Source organism: Camellia sinensis, chromosome 9 (assembly GCF_055761805.1).
Source record: "Camellia sinensis isolate YWXY chromosome 9, ASM5576180v1, whole genome shotgun sequence".
Lineage (NCBI taxonomy): Eukaryota > Viridiplantae > Streptophyta > Magnoliopsida > Ericales > Theaceae > Camellia > Camellia sinensis.
This window is the reverse complement of record NC_138969.1, coordinates 44268535-44286727: the sequence shown is the minus strand read 5'-3', so window position 1 is coordinate 44286727 and position 18193 is coordinate 44268535. Positions and strand designations below refer to the sequence as shown.

General features: G+C 38.3%; 1 protein-coding gene across 1 annotated transcript; it reads left to right on the top strand.

Annotated features, from left to right (window-relative positions):
• The first annotated feature begins 2206 nt into the window (after positions 1-2206).
• Positions 2207-2898, top strand: LOC145799385 (uncharacterized). The gene is made up of 2 exons (XM_082888952.1): positions 2207-2215; positions 2299-2898. Exons 1-2 carry the CDS (start codon positions 2207-2209, stop codon positions 2896-2898), a joined length of 609 nt encoding a protein of 202 aa, XP_082745078.1.
• The last annotated feature ends 15295 nt before the right edge of the window (positions 2899-18193 follow it).

Below are 18193 nucleotides of genomic sequence, written 5' to 3'. Positions count from 1 at the left end.
AATAATAATAATAAAATAGGATATACACGGCCTGTCACCACCCTAGCACATAGGGTGGTGAATATGCATATTTTGCTAGGATAAGCAGGATAAGCACCTGGATAAGTCATCTAGGGAGGCAGCAGATGGCAATTGGTTTGAGTGACATGTGGTGGCAAAACTCACCACATGGCTGTGCACATTACCCCTATAAACAATGAGTCGTTGAGCTTCGAAAAAGAACAAGAAAGAGATACATAGATACAAAAAAAGTACATCATACTAGTAAGCAATAATAGGGAAGTAAAGGCTAAGGGTCGATAATAAGGTGAGTAATATTATACCTTGAGTCACCATAATATATTTTACGAATGTTTTAAGTTACCACGAATTATTTTATGTAATTTATGTTTTATGGTTATATTAATGTTTCAATTGCGTAGATTATTTTTGAACTCTATTTGCTTAAATTGAAGCACATGGATATATTTGTTTAAATTTTAGAAAATATTTGACAATGATTTTATAAACATTTGTTTTGAATAAGTACCACCATCGAGGTCCCATGCCTTGGGGACTTAAATAATTACTGGCCCTCTGAATTGTCACTTTAGTAACCCTCTAACAATCTCATGCCTTGGGGGACTTAAATAACCTTTGACCCTCTGATTAGTCACTTCGTGACCCTCCATCTGTCATGGATCCATTGACCATTTGTTCTGTTCTATACCGTGGTTGTAATTATTTTGTTTATATGATTTTGTGTTATATATCTGTTATTAAAAAAATAATTTATTCGAACTAAACTGTTCATCGTTTAGCCTAAATAATTGTCCATGGTGATTTTTATACCCTCATGCTCTCAGTATAATATTTCTCACTCTGTCATGTGCTTATAGCTGTTAAAATCCTTTTAGGTGAAGAAATTTAGAAAATGATGGTTTTACCTTGTAAATCAGAACCTCAAATTTGATATGAATATCATGTTTTTTTTTTTTTTTGTAATCATTATCAGACTAATGTTACATCGTTACATAAATAATAATTTCTATGTACGCTTCAGATATTTATCTACATCTTTTATTTTAATCCGCTGCATTATTTAATTTAATTACTTGGAATTAATCTAAGAAATTTTAGAATTAGCTAGTTGTGAATCCAGCCCTAGTCACTGGGATGGGTCGTGACAAAAGTGGTATAAGAGCAATGGTAAAAAAAAAAAAAAAAACTTACCTTAGTCCTTATGGTCTTACCTTAGTCCTTATAGTGATAACTCTTTTCTTAGTTCTATAGCTAAATTAGCATCCTGTGATGCAAGCAATGTCAGAACTTAACTTTGGCGACTCTTTTTGGTACGAGCCTGATCCCTTGGACGTTAAAGAAATTTTTGAAAATAACAATTATGTTCCAAACTTACTAGAGGAAATAGGTGATTCAGAAGCAATAGTTACGCAGGCAAACCCGACCCTTAACCGACTTATGGGCTGACCAGTATACTTAAGGGCCGTCCTCATAGAAGTAGACACACAATGGTGGAAGGTTGACGCTATGAGTACCTTAGACAGGTTTTTAGGACCTACACGGGTAGTAGGCATGGCCCTGAGTCAATGATATCCTCGCTATTTAGTGGCACATTTACCTTCAAAGTTTATGGCTTGACGAGGAAATGCATTCTTAAGTGATCACATTCAAGCAAGAGTCCCTCCCCTCCAAAATCTTATTAATAGTCAGACGATTGACTTTGGTGACATTACGGCGTATGTGGAGGTACCTGTGCATATCACAGGACGACATGCTGTGGGGTTACGAGGCAGGCATCCCCATATACTGAGTGGAGGTGGTATGGCGGTGCCTTGGCATCGAGCAAAGTGGTTGGGAGTTTGAGTATCACATGTAACTGCAGTACCCATGGCTATTTTCAACCTAAGATCCTAATAACAAAATCCTTTCTTTTTTTTGTTTTTGTGTTTTTCTTTTTCTTTTGTTTGGTGTCCAAGTGAGTTGACCATGACCTAGTTCTAACCCATTTTGTTATGGAGGGTTAGGCACTAAAATTGACATAATTACAAGTGATGTACCAATACCATTATACATAAATAAAACCGGTGTTTTGTGAATAATGTTCATTGTCTATGTTTTGTAGATTATGTGAATATGTTTTGATTTAGGTAATTAATAGAAATCATGCACCACGTTTATTAAAATTATTTTATAGCTATAGTTAACGATGGAAATGGTACCGGGTCATCATCCAATGGAGCCGATCTAATGGAAAGGATTGTGAAAAGAGCTGTTACCAATTTCTTGCAAGCCTTGTAGAACAATAGGTCACCAGAACATCGAGAAGGGACAACTACGATTAAACAGTTCCAAGACCAGAACCCTTTCACGTTCACAAGAGATTCAAACCCATTGCTAGTTGAAGCTTGGGTTAAAGTAATGGAGAAGATTTTTCGTGCCCTACCCTACACAGAAGAACAAAAAGTATCCTTCGCCACTTTCATTTTCAAGGAAGATAAACAAGAATGGTGGCTCCTCACCTTAGAAGAGGAAGAGATCGTGACTTGGGCAAGATTCCTAGAGGTGTTCTATGAAAAGTATTTTCCAGAATCACAATGGGAGCAAAAGGCATCCGAGTTCCTACATTTTAGGCAAGGAACAATGTTGGTGGAAGAATACGAAAGTAAGTTCACACGATTAGCACGATTTGCACCGTATGTTATTTTGACGAAAGCTCGAAAAGCAAGGAAATTCGAAGTAGGATTAGATACGAAAATCAAAGATAAGCTTGAGGTTCTGAAAGTACGAACCTATGCAGAGGTGGTGGATCGAGCATATATCGCCGAAAAAGGAATTAAAACCGCACGTTCAAGTGAAATGGGTCAAAAGAAACGGTTTTGGAAACCAGTCGGAAGATAAAGGGCAACCCCACCAAAGAAAGCAAATCCCGAATCTACTAGCCCAATTGGTTCAGCCAACCAAAGTTTTACGATTCCTAGGGGTAGCACCATTCTGAATTGTCCGAGTTGCGAAAAGGCTTATAGGGAACAGTGCTATCGGGCAATAGGAGCATGTTATAGATGTGGCCAAATTGGCCATGTGATGAAAGACTGTCAAAAATTCACCAACTCTATGATGGGTACCTCTGAACTAGCTTAAAAACCAGAAATTGCCACAGGAGGGAAGAAGGAACAGAGGCGCCAAAGGTGAGCTTTTTTGTTAGTACTCAGAAATTCCAATGCTATGAAGAATGTTGTGACAGATACACTTTCTGTTTGTGGTCACTCATCTCATGTTCTCTTTGACTCTGGTTCCACTCATTCATTTGTTACACCACACTTTGTTTCCAAGTTAACATCAACACCTGAACCATTGGGATATGCATTATCTGTGGCTTTTTCAACTGGTGTCTCCACGCTTAGTACAAATGTATACAAGTTCTATGTTATATCCCTATAAGATGAAACCTTGTATGTAGATCTGATTCCACTCTGCATTAGTAGCTTCGACACAATCTTAGGAATGGATTGGCTTGCTGTCAACCATGCCTCTATTGATTGTACGACCAAAAAGGTCTTTCTTCGATTACCCGACCAACGCGACCTGGTCTTCGAAGGAACTGGAATTTCTACCCCTCCATATTTAATATCCTCCGTGATAGCCCAGTGACTTTTAAGAAAAGGTTGTGGTGGTTGTATTTGTTATGTGGTTGACGCTCAACAAATAGATTCAACACTTGATTCATGGATCCATTGACCATCTGTTCTGTTCTGTTCTGTACCGTGGTTATAATTATTTTATTTATATGATTTTGTATTATATGTCTATTATTAAAAATAATAATTTATTCGAACCAAACTATTCATCGTTTAGCCTAAATATCTGTCCATGGTGATTTTTATACTCTCATGCTTTCAGTATAATATTTCTTACTCTGTCATATGCTTATAACTATTAAAACCCCTTTTAGGTGAAGAAATTTAAAGAATGATGGTTTTACCCTGTGGATCAGAACCTCGAATTTGATATGGATATCATGTTTTTTTTGGTAATCATTATCAGACTGATGTTACATCGTTACATAAATAATAATTTCTATGTACGCTTCAGATATTTATCTACATTTTTATTTTGATCCACTGCATTATTTAATTTAATTACTTGGAATTAATTTAAGAAATTTTAGAATTAGCTAGTTACGAATCCCGCCCTGGTCACTGGGATGGGTCGTGACATCAGAAGCTTCCACTAACGTATCTTGGACTGCCTTGGGGGGCTAGTCCTAGGTTGAAAAAAACATGGAAACCAATCATTGATAAATGTAAAACCATAGTAGCTTCTTGGAAGATGAGACTCTTATCCTTTGGTGGAAGATTGACTCTTATAAAATATGTGTTATCCAGTCTTCCCATTTATTACTTATCTATATTTAAGTTGCCTATATATGTAGCTAAGGCAATTGAAAGGATTCAAACAAATTTCCTTTGGGGAGGGTCTAACTCGAGGAAAAAGTTACACTAGGTTAGTTAGTTAGAAGCAACCAAAAGTAAAGAGAGTGGGGGTTTGGGTATTAGGAGAATTAAGGATGTTAATGATTGCTTGTTGGCTAAATGGTGGTAGAGGTTCGGGGATGAATCAAACACCTTGTGGAAAAGAGTAATATATAGTAAGTATTCTTCAATGGATGGGAATTGGCTCCCAGTTTCAACTATTATTGGTGATTACTCAAAAATTTGGAATGGAATCCTTAGCGTAGGTCAATCAAATCCTCAACTTTTGAGTATTTTTCTAGAAAATACTCGGGTAGTTGTAGGTAATTGAAGTAGAATTCACTTTTTGACTAATTATTGGTTGGGGGACTTGTGTGTTAAAAATAAATTCCCTAAGTTGTTTAGTTTATCAACATAAAAGAAAGTGTCTCTGAGAATGGTGGTTAAGAGGAATGATGACTTAACTAGTTGGAACTTCAGGTTTAGAAGAAGATTACTGGGGTGGGAGGTTGATGAACTGAACAGATTGACTACTCTATTAATTCAAAATATGGTTGGCCTCTCAAACAGAGAGGATGGCCTTGGGTGGATGGCATCTTCATCAAGTGAGTTTTTTTGTTTCATCTCTTTACTCTTTGTTTGTTTCTACCCCTTTTGTCTTGGTTACAAAGCTACTATGGAATAATGTATCTTCTCCAAAGGTTCAATTTCTTGGTTGGCTAGCTTGGAAAGGGAGACTAAAAACATTCATTTTCCAAGAAAGGATTGGAGTGCTAAGGCCAAATGCCTCTGCTCTCTGTGTATTCTGTAATTGTGAGTTCGAATATGTCTCTCATTTACTCATCTGGTGTCCGTTTGCTTGGAGAGTTTGTTCGAATTTGATGCAGTGGTGGGGATCGACCTGGGTAATCCCACAAATAGTGAAGGGTCCTTAATTGGTGGAGGGGCTTCAAGTGGAGAAAATACTTGAATAAGATCTGGAGAACCATACCTTTTGTGGTATTGTGGTCTTTATGGAAGTTTGGGAATGAGAAGGTGTTCTGTGGGAGACTGATGCATTTAGAGGAGCTTTGTGAATTAATCAAGACAAGGATTGCCATTTAGGTCAAAGCTCAATCCAATGGTTGCTGCTAAACAGTGTAACAAATTATTTGTAATATTTAGCAAATTAGGCTTGTTACCTAGTAGCTGTTTTCTTTGGCTTCTGGTGTGGGGTCTTGGGGTGGTTGGAGTTATTTTTTGTGCTTCTTTACTTGGATCTTTTTGTTTTTGAGTTGGTGCCTCACCGACTCCTTTGGCTTTGATGCCTTTCTTGTTTCTTTTCCTTTATTGATGTAATTTGCTTGGCCTTTTTTAATCAATAAAGTTTTTGATTGATCCAAAAAAAAAAAAAAAGAAGTGTTGGAAAGTTATGAAGAATGATATTTTGTAGTCTCTCAAGGACTTCCATGCAAATGATAAGTTAGTGAGAGGGTAAAATTCTTCTCCTTTTTTTCTTCAACCCTTGTTCCAAAATCAAATAACCAAGGATCCTTATAGATAGCCTTATTGGTTGCATGTATAAAATCTTGGCTAAAATGTTAACTATAAAATTTAAGAAGGTAATTCCTGGAGTAGTATTGTGGGTAGAAGGAACACTCGAGATGAGGTTTTGATGTAGCATCATGTATCGTCATATAATTCTTGGAATAAAGGAATAGATAAGGCAAAAAATGGCTGGACTCGAAATCATATGAAATTTTGTGGGTTAATGGACCCAGTAAATTTTGGACAAATTCTATCATTTAAGCCGTTAATTTCAAGATTTTTCCTTTTTGGAAAAGATTTACGGCTTCGATTACTCCTAGTGTAGACTTTAGAATTTGATTTCGTCAAAATTGCATTATGGACTGGGGTTGGTGCTATGAGCCCGTGAAGGCACGAATTGAATTTATTTTAATAATTTGAATCATTCATACTGTACGGTTTGTTGAGTAAATCTTTCATGAAAAATTTTGAATTAATTAGATATCTGTAACTCACAGTAAAATCATGCTTATGTTTACAAAAAATAAATAGTTAACATGATTTTGAAAATTTCTTAAGGTCATTATGGTTTGATCATGGGATTATACTGATCCGATTAACTTCATTTTTTTATATGGGAGGAATATTCAACAAATCTTATCATATGAATGATTTCGATAAAATATGATCAGAACAAATCTCATGCGGTGTGACAGCACAGATGCTGTCACAACATCCATCCCAAGTCCGATAGTAGTATATAATAATAGTTTCTTTATTTTATTTCAATATTTCTTTTTTTAGTAATTTTCGTTATATTTTCTTATTTCTGTATTAGTCCTTATGAAACTGATGATACTAATTGTTTCCTACAAGGTTTCGTTTGCTTTTACTTATAAATATTAGATTTAAGCCTTAGGTCTCTTCATTTTATTTTTTTATTTTTCTAATGATTAATGAAATCGTGAGTTGATATACTCTTTTTCTCCAACTTTAAATATTTTTGAGAATCAACTATTATTGAGTCTTTATTCACAAAAAAACCTTGTTTTTGATATTTGTACTTGAATCAACGGATTTTAAAATTTGTCATCTGAATTTTTTATTTAATAGAGAAAAACATTTGGGCTTAATTAAAGGAGTGGTCATTAAATAGTATGGGCTTAATATGTCTCATTTGCAAATTGTAGAGATGATACTATAATCTTACGTGAAGCTAAATGGAGTGAGGTTGTTAATGTGGAAAGAATTTTGAGATGTTTAAAGTTATCTCAAACTTGATTATTATTATTATTATTATTATTATTATTATTAATTATTGATGTATATGGCAGGCATTTCCATGATTAGTGGGGAAAAGGTGACCTTGAGCAAAGAGTTGGGGGGTTTGGGGTATCAAAAGGTTAGAGCAATGAATGATTCTTTGGTATTAAAATTTGTTAGAAAAAATGATTTTGGGTGATTTTAATTTAATATTAAAGTGTGGTGACTTTAATTAAATATAAAAGTGGATTCCAACCTTTTATTGTGTTAGGTTCAAGTGAGCCAATCATTGAGTTTTGAATAAGAAATTGCCTCATGATGTTAGATTCATGAATAGGATTTTAATGAGTATTTAAATCATTTTTCTTGGCTAAAGGGTGTGAATCCTTTAGGCATCCAAACTTTCATATTTTTGAAAAAGGGCTATGGATGCTTGGTGTTTTAATGACCAACCTTAAAGGCTGGAGGCTCTTCCTCTCTCCCCTTTACATGTATAAATTGAGACCCTCCTATCAAGTTTCAATATAGAAATTTTTTGCTTCCATTTTACAAGTCAGTTTGCCAGAAAGTTCCTACATTGAGAGAGTGCTGCCACTGTTCTTGTTCGCTAAGCTAGACAGAAAGTACTTCTGCCATAGTTGGTTTTGACCATCGTATCCTAGGAGACAGACGCCGGGATTCCTCAAGCACTCGACCCGTGAGACGGCGAAATCTGTTTTAAGGAAACTGCTTCCATGCAGGCTTCGGTTTCGTCTCTTTACCCTTTTATTGTTTTGTGTATTTCTGTTGAAATTTAATTGTAATTATCAGCATATGTTCTTGGTATATAATTTGATTTATTCATAAATCTATTTATTTAATTTCACAATTTGAACAACAAGCTTAAACCAAATTTTATATATATTTTCTATGAAATTGATCGAATAGATTTATATGGACTATTAGGTTAGCTTTGTATAATGTTACTAGGAATTGTTGCGGTATTGCTCACTATTTCAATGATTGTAAATTATGCAATGGTACTCTCTAATTGCTTAGTTTAGTTAGAATTCTCTATCATAATTTGCATGGAATTTAAAGTTATAAAATATAATTTATGGATGTTGCAATTTTGACATGTTAATTCTATTCTAGTTTTAATTTGTTACATGCTTATTATTTTCTAGACTAGATTACATAATTTAATGTATTTTGGAGTTATAGAGTTTTTTTTTTTTTTTTATGAATTGTGTACATGATTAATGTGAATTATTTAATTGGGTGCATTAATCTAAATTATCTAATTGGGTGCATTAATGTGAATTATTTAATTAGGTGCATTAATCTAAGTTATCTAATTGGGTGCATTAATGTGAATTATTTAATTAGGTGCATTAATCTAAATTATCTAATTGAGAGCATTAATCTAAATTATCTAATTGGATGCATTCATGTGAATTATTTAATTAGGTGGATTAATCTAAATTATCTAATTGGGAGCATTAATCTGAATTATTTAATCGGCTCTGCTACAGAGCCCGAAACCCTTTCGAGCCAATTTGGCTCGAATTTGAGAAGAAGGAGGAAGAAGAAGAAGGGAAGGAGGGGGAGGGGGCGGGGGAGGGGGAGGGGGGGAAGGACTGGAGGGGGCCTAAAAAATGGAGGAGGAGGGACTGAGGCGAGGACGCGATCGGCGGTGGCCGACGCGATCGGAGAAGGCAACGCGATCGGCGGCTGGAGGCGACGCGATCGGAGAAGGCAACGCGATCGGCGGCCGGAGGCGACGCAGGCGACGCGACCTCTCTCTCTCTTTCTCTCCCTCTCCCTCTCCCTCTCTTTCTCTTTCTTCCTCTGCAAATGCAGAGGTCGAAAATGGCGGAAAAAAAAAAAAAAAAAAAAACGGAATGCCCAAAACGACGTCGTTTTGGGCATTCGGGGCATTCGAGCCAGGTATTTCGGGCCCTCAAACATTTTCCTTATTTAATTGGGTGCATTAAACTTTGAATTTAACTTATTTATTTGGAGTTAATAGTTTAAATGTTTATTATGAATTAATTTCATTCATAACCCATGATTATAGAACTTTATTTTAAAGTTTTAATTTAATTGGCATTTTAACGCATTGGTTACTTATATAATTAAAAGTTGGCTAGATGGTTTCATTTAATTTATTAAATTTTTTAGATTATTTGTTTGTATTTTGTTGTGGTTTGCTACTAACTTTCTTTGTAGGGATACTGTAGACGCGCCCGCGGAGGGGGACCTCGCTACTACAGTTCGGACTCGATTTGTATCACGGTTCTTAATCTAAACCAAAGAGTCCAAATCCGGCAAATCGTTTTGAGAAACAGATTTTTTGAAAAGAAGTGCCAAACATGGACTGCTTTGCCAGATACAGAGTCGCCACCTAAATATTTTAAAATGGGGAAATTTAGGAAACCCTGACTCGGTGCCGAAGGCCACGTGTCCGTCATCACCAAAGTTGCCTCTGCTCGGGAACTTGGGTACGATCGGGGAAGGTCAGCTATGAGCACCCCCTCTCGCCCGGTCTGAAGACCGGCCTCTACTAACCGTGATATCCAATTTTGAAAACGTTATGTGTTCTTAATCCGGTTATTAGCCTAGAATTACTATGTTGTGCGCGCAGCAAACAAGTATAGACCAAATCGCCCAAATTGGAACAAAACATTTTATGTTTGTTTTGAAAATGGTTTGCTACTCGCAAGTAGGCTAAAATGCAGATTTTGCCACCCTCAAGTGGGCTTTTAGAAAAGATGATTTTGCCACTATCTAGTGGGCTTAAAACTCACAGTTTTAATGCATTATTCCAATTTAGGTAATTCAACCTCCATCTACAGGCATTCAAGCAGTTATATCACATAAGCAGCTAGCCTCATGGTAATCATACTGTCATGGCAACACTCACACACATGCGATATGCTAAAGCATAAAAGCTTACCTAGTACTCCGAGCCAAAACAGAAACTAGTCAGTAATCATATGCATGATCCTAGTTCATGTTAAAAATGGCTAATGCAACACATGCAAAGATGCACTGTAAACAGGCTCGACTATCCTAAAGATGGCATGTGAAATGCTGTAACTAACAAGTACTCAACTTGGAATTGAAATACAAGTGCAGTTAGCATGATGTGCCGAGCCCGGTGCATGTAAGACAAATGTATGGATGCACGCATGCTATCATACTGTTATGCGAATTTAAATATGCCCTAGTCTACCATCATAAGCGGGTAAATAAAAGGGAGAAAGAAGTGGGGGTTGGAAGACATGCACAACACACCCACACTTATTACACAATTGCCCTCACTCGGAGGGACCAAAATAATAATACAAATTAATTAACTACGCAAGCTAATTAAATATTACAAATTGCTTAATTAATTAACAAATTAACTAAACTAAAGAAAAACAGTAAACCGCCTCGGGGCGAGGGCCAGATGCAACACATGCTCGGGACTGTCTCGGAATCGCACTGCCATGCATAGTTTGCCTCTGTTTTCCCTGCTCTGCTCCTCTGAAAACTTCCAAAGTCTCAGGGATGCCTCTCAGGACACTAGGGGATATCATCGGCTGAGCAGAATTTCCACCGGCAGTAGCATTTAGTCACCGGCACAAAATAGATCCACCGGCCATCGATTGACTGCCGGTCGGCACTAAATACTGCCGGTCGGCAATAAATTTCTGCAGAACCTGCAACTCACAGCAGCAGAGGGCAAAATCTTGCATGGCACTGCAATTCAAGCAATTTATGCACCTATCACATTCCTTATCATGTTAATGACTCAAAGGAGGATGTGCCCCGATTCTCGGACCACCAATCACGCATTTCCATGCATGATGGCCCAAAGAATCAAGTGTGCAAATTCAATTTCAAAATGCATGCAAACCAAATAAACACACAAGGGGGCCTAACCTCTATCATACTCATCTCAAGAGGCAAGGTGATGCATGCAAGATGCAATGCAACTTAGGCATACGAGCTAAGGATGCAACATGCCGATACAAGCAAACATGCAAGGTGAGCATGAAAATAAGTAAAGGATGGTCTTAAACATGAATTAGGCAGCTCTAGTTAGGCCCAAAATAGTGGCCAAAATGCTAAGTGCATGGAGGCAAATGACATGCAAACATGCATAGATACATGGTCCAAGACTTAAGCGTAATGAAGCAACTTTTCGACGCATTTGAAAGGCACAAACATGGACAATTTGCATGCAAATTTCAGAGGCGATAGGTGATGCAAAACAGCCCCGAAACATAACGAAACGACACTCAACGCATGGAATAAATCCCGAAGTGCAAGATTAGGCACATGAAATGGCTTACAGCTATACAAAGCATGCACAATATGGACATGGAGCATGAAGATAGAAGCAAGACAGCTCTGAGACAAGCATTTTTACAGTTTATGACATGGCCAAACAGCAAGCAAAGATAGGGCTAAAATGGCATACAAAAACGGCCCTAAACATGAGATTATGAAGCAACTCACAGCTGCTGACCCCAAACATGTTAGGGCCCTTCAACAACATTGAAGAGGGGCCCAAAATAAGCCACTTTACAGAACTGTAAAAACCCCAAAAACAAACATAGATATGGCTAAGATCTGATGCAAGAAAATGGGCCAAAAGGTGGCCAAAGAAGCAAGTGGTATATGCAAAGCCCAAACTGAAAAATGTCCTTCTACAACATTGAAGAGGGACCAAAAGTATGCACATTTACAGTTCATGGCAGCCCCGAAATCAGTATACAAACATGCTAGAAATGCAATGCAAAATGAGGCTCAAAAGTGGCTATAACATGAGGTATACAAAGCATTCACCAAACAAGAAAAGACCCTTAATAAAACATGTTAAGAAGGTCAAAATAAGGCCACTTTCAGTTCTGATCATGGTCCAAAAATAGAAAAATGATAGGCTAGTGAAGCATGCAAGAATATTGACATACAAGTAGATATTGAAGCAAGTGCAAGATGGGGGGCTCAAACAGGGTAAGACCCTTAGTGAAAGATAAAATAAAGCTCAAAAAAAGGCTACTTTCAGTTTTGGCCGGATCTCAAATATACAAGCAACTATGGCTTAGATATGATGCAAGAATAGGCTAGAAAAGGGAAGAAGAGGACTCACCTTTGTAGACCAATGAACCAGCAGCTTTTGGTTGAAGTTTGGGTGCTCCTAGCCTCTGCAAATGACCTCCAATGTGCTGGAATGAAGTGTAGGGGTGTGGTGCTATGGGTTGGTGAAGAAATGGCCCAAGAACAAGGGTGTTTGATGGTTGAATGGGAGAGATATAGTGAGAGATAAAGGGATATATGTATGTATATATCAGATATATCTATATATCTTTAGTTTTTTGTTCAAAAAATCCAACCAAAACAATGGAGGAGGAGAGGCCCCTTATATAGGCAAGACTAAGCTTCTAAGACAAGCTACAAAGGGTCAAAGGGGTTTAAGGGGAGGTCAAGGCTTATTGGAGAAGCTAGGACAGCTGGTAAGCTTCTTGGGGAAGCCAAGACAAGGGGTCAAGGCTTCCTCAAGAAGCCTTGAGCAAAGGGTGCAAGAAAAGGGGCCAAAGGGTGTGCAAATGGTGCAAAATAGCCACATATATGCACGTGGAGTAGGGTCTGTGCATCCCAGCTGGCACAGCTGGCATGCACCATGCTTGAGGGATGAAAAAGGGGCATATCGGCCATGAAAGGAGGTCATCGGCAAAATAAATGGCCGGTCGGATAAATATAGTGCTGGTGGATGGCCGGTAAGGTCAAAAAAACGGCCGGTTGGTGTCCAAATTGAAGCCCCGGAAGTTAGATTTCCAATGGCGCAAACCTTGCATTAAAAGTCCTCCTGTGGAAAAAGTTATGCCCATTTTGGTGAAGCCGCGCAGATTCGATCCAATCGGGATGATACCCAACTTCAACCAATCATATCTCCCCCACCCGGACTTGGCTTTAAGAGATTCTTGAGTGCAAAATGAAGCCCCGGAAGTAAGCTTTCCGACGGTGGTGGCCTCATAGCTAAAATCCAAGTGTACAGATAGATAAGCCCGATTCAGCGAGGGCTGCTCAACTCGCTTCTACCCGGATTCATGCCGAACTTCTCCCAAACTAGTTTTCTCCTCTCCTTTCCTCTCTTCTTCAACTCCAAACCCCTAAACAAAGTGTTTTGAAGGATTTGCCTCTCTCATTGCCGAAGAAACTGAACATTTGCCCTGCACACCTTTCTCCGCCAAGCAAAACATCAGTGGTGCCCAAGTCCTAAGGGCGGTCAAAAATGGGGTGTCGACAGATACCAATACGAAAAACAAATATAAAATCAAATGAATAGTATTTGGGATGTAAAAACAAAAATGTTTGAACTACTAACTTTTGTGTTGAATAGGAATACCTAAGCGTGGAAAGGCTTTTGGACTAAATAGAATCCTTATGGATTGGCTATTTTATTTAAATATTTGAAGCATGTTTGTTTGAGATGTAGTTGGTTTGTTTACCAATTTGTAGTAGCAAGTTTTATTTGCTTATATTGTTGTAGCAATCATTTTACATTGCTTGTAAAAATTTTGGACCTTAGTTTGTTTTAACCTATTTCATCCCTAAGAAAATTTAATTCTTAAAATTGTTTATCACGGACTAGGAGTCAACATGCTCTTAAAAGTTTTGTCAAAAGGTTAATTGGGTTTTAAATAGGACCAATGTGACCCCTCCAGTCTTCCTGGGAACTTTCTTGACCATGTTCGATTCTAGATTTTGTGGTGAGACTAATTTTTGAATTAATTTTTCTTCTAATGGATTTTCTAAGGGTTAAGTTTAATTTCTGAAAACACAGAAATGATATTCTGGTGTAATTTTCAGAAAATGGCAACTATCACTGATGTTGTTGCTACTGCTAATGTTGGTGGGGATTTGAACCCCGGGGCAACTGGATTACCAACCCCTACTGTTGTGACCTCTGTGGTCAACCCTGGTGTTACTTCGGCTGTTCCGGGAGGACCGCTTAGTCACCATGAGCGCCCAGAAAAATTTGCTGGGAAAAATTTTAAGAGATGGCAGCAAAAAATGCTGTTTTTCTTGACCACGCTTAACCTTGCCAAGGTTCTGAGCGAGGATCCTCCAGCCGTGGCAGAGAATGAGCCTGACAGGCAGAAAGTCATGGCGCTTGACACATGGAAGCGGACAGACTATCTTTGCCAGAACTATGTGTTCAACAGCTTGGCAGACTCACTCTATAGTGTGTTTTGTTCCAATAGCTCAGCAAAAGAATTATGGGAATCTCTGGACAAAAAGTATAGGACTGAGGATGCCGGGGCAAAGAAATTTGTGGTTGGCCAGTTCCTTGATTTTAAAATGGTAGATTCTAAAACTATGATAAGCCAAGTCCAGGAGTTCCAAATGATATTGCATGATATTCATGTTGAGGGGATGCCTTTGAACGAGTCATTCCAAGTTGCTGTGATCATTGAGAAACTTTCCAATGGTTGGAAGAATTTCAAGAATTACTTGAAGCACAAGCGCAAGGAAATGTCAATTGAAGAGCTGGTTGTCCGACTCCGGATTGAGGAGGATAATAGAAAGAAAGGAGGGAGTACCTCCTCAGTAAAGGCCAATGTCGTTGAGCATGGCAAATCTTCTGGGATAAGGAAGAAGTCCCCTGTGAACAAGAGCTCTAAGCTGGGGCCAAGGGGTGGTGTTACAAAGAAGTTGGCTTACAAGCCACAAGAACTAGGTTATCGGTTCTTTGGGAAGTGTTATAACTGTGGTAACGAGGGGCATCGGGCTAGTGACTGCCGCAAGCAAAAGAAGCCATACAAGACCAAACCTCTTGTTCATATGGCAGACTTACAAGAGCACTCCCATGAGGAGGATGATATGCACTTGTCTGCCGTTGTCTCTGAGGTGAATCTGGTGGGTTCAAACCCAAGAGAATGGTGGATTGATACTGGGGCTACACGCCACATCTGCTCCGAGCAGAAGCTATTTACAACTTTCGAACTGGTTATAAACGGTGAGAAGTTGTTTATGGGAAACTCTACTACCTCGATTGTTGAGGGGAAAGGAAAGGTGGTCCTGAAGTTGACGTCAGGAAAGGAGCTGACCTTGAACGAAGTGCTGTATGTTCCGGACATTCGTAAGAATCTTGTCTTAGGGTCTCTTCTCAATAAACATGGTTTTCGTATGGTTTTTGAGTTCGACAAGGTCGTTCTTACCAAAAGCGGAATGTATGTGAGTAAGGGTTATGTGTTGGGGGGTATGTTTAAACTCAATGTTATGACTGTTATCCCAAAGATGAATAAAGGTGCATCTTTTTCTGTTTACATGCTTGAGTCTTCCAATTTGTGGCATGGTAGACTAAGACATGTGAACTTTGAATCTTTACGTAGACTAATCAAGTTAGATCTCATACCATCTTTTAAGATTAATCCGAAACACAAGTGTGAAACTTGTGTTGAAACAAAGTTGACAAGATCTTCGTTTCATTCTATTGAAAGAAGTTCAGAACCGTTGGATTTAGTGCATAGTGATGTGTGTGACTTAAAATTTATACAATCATGTGGTGGCAATAAGTACTTCATCACTTTTGTTGATGATTGCACTAAGTATTGTTATTTTTTTTTTTTTTGCTCAAAAGCAAAGATGAGGCGATTGACAAGTTTATTCTTTATAAGAATGAAGTTGAGAATCAAGTAAGCCGCAAGATTAAGGCTTTAAGAAGTGATCGTGGTGGTGAGTATGAATCTCCGTTTATTGAGATTTGTGCTCAATCTGGGATTATCCACCAAACCACGGTGCCTTATTCTCCTCAGTCTAATGGGATTGCTGAGCGGAAGAATAGGACGCTAAAGGAAATGATGAATGCAATGTTGATAAGTTTTGGATTGCCACAGAACTTGTGGGGGGAAGCAATTCTCTCTGCAAATTACATTCTGAATAAAGTACCCCGGAAGAAGGTGGACAAGACGCCGTATGAGTTATGGAAAGGCGTTAAGCCTTCGTATAAATTCTTACGAATGTGGGGATGTCTTGCAAAAGTGGCAATTCCTACACCCAAACGGGTTAGGATAGGCCCGAAATCCGTGGATTGTATATTCATTGGTTATGCACATAATAGTAGTGCATATCAGTTTCTTGTACATAAGTCTGAAATCCCAGACATACACAGGAATACCATCATGGAGTCAAGGAATGCATGTTTCTTTGAAGACATTTTTCCTTGCCGAACCCATGAAGGGGTTCCAAGGTCTTTGGAGCAATTTGATGAGCTTGCTAGTGAGGATGATCATGTTGATGATTCAGGTGATGATCAAATTGAGGTTTTAGATGAGCCCAGAAGGAGTAAAAGGGCTAGGATATCCAAATCTTTTGGTCCAAACTTCTTGACTTATATGGCTGAGAACGAACCTCAAACTTTCCACGAAGCTGTGACTTCTCCTGAGAGTCCTTTATGGAAAGAAGCGATCAAAAGTAAGATTGACTCCATCTTACAGAACCACACCTGGGAGTTGGTAGATTTACCTCCAGGTTGCAAGCCTTTAGGCTACAAATGGATTTTTAAAAGAAAGATGAAGGTCGATGGGTCAATTAACAAGTATAAGGCGAGGCTCGTTATCAAAGGGTACAAGCAACGAGAAGGCCTATATTACTTTGATATGTACTCACCTGTAACTAGGATGACATCCATTCGCATGGTGATTGCGATAGCAGCTTTGCGCAATCTTGAGATACACCAGATGGATGTAAAAACAGCTTTCTTAAATGGAGATTTGAATGAAGAAATCTACATGGAGCAACCTGAAGGGTTTTTAGCTCCAGGACAAAGCAAGAAAGTCTGTAAACTTGTCAAATCTTTGTATGGTTTGAAACAAGCGCCTAAACAATGGCATGAGAAATTTGACAATGTAATGTTGTCAAATGGGTTTAGAATCAACGAATGTGACAAGTGTATTTATGTCAAAGACACTGACAGAGGTTATGTCATTTTGTGTCTATATGTTGATGATATACTCATTATCGGTAGTAACGATGAAATGATCAAAACTACCAAGAAGTTGTTAAACTCTAAGTTTGACATGAAGGATATGGGCATTGCAGATGTTATTCTGGGAATTAAGATTACCAGAATCTCTAGCGGAAGTGTACTATCTCAGTCTCATTATGTTGATAAGATATTTGAGAAGTTTAGTGGATCAGATACGAGTGTGTCATCGACACTTGTAGACTTAAGTCTACATTTTACCAAGAATAATAATGAAATTGTCTCGCAGTTAGAATATTCTCGGGTAATTGGAAGTTTAATGTATCTGATGAGTTGTACTAGGCCGGATATAGCTTACTCGGTCAGCAGGCTTAGTAGATACACAAGTAATCCCGATGCTTCTCATTGAAAGGGCATTGTGCGGGTGTTAAGGTATTTACGCTACACTCGGGATTATGGGCTGCATTATACTCGATATCCAGCGGTGCTTGAAGGATATAGTGACGCGAATTGGATATCAGATATAAAGGACTCAAAGTCCACTAGTGGATATGTGTTCACTCTTGGTGGAGCAGCCGTGTCTTGGAAATCTTCCAAGCAAACGTACATAATTAGATCAACGATGGAATCAGAGTTTATTGCTTTGGATAAAGCAGCGGAAGAAGCAGAATGGCTTCGCTATTTCATTAAAGATATTCCACGTTGTCAATCTGCAATTGGTAGGGCACAGAGTAATATGTATAATGGAAAGTCTAGACATATCCGTTGTAGACATAATTCCATATGACAACTACTCTCGAATGGAGTTGTCTCTTTAGACTTTGTAAAGCCTAAGGACAACATTGCGGATCTGCTAACCAAAGGGTTAAGTCGAGTATTAGTCGAAACTTCGTCAAAAGGAATGGGGTTGAGGCCTTTGGAAGTTACTGGAATGGAAACCCAACCTAGTTGACTGGAGATCCCAAGATCTAGGTTCAATGGGACAACCTAA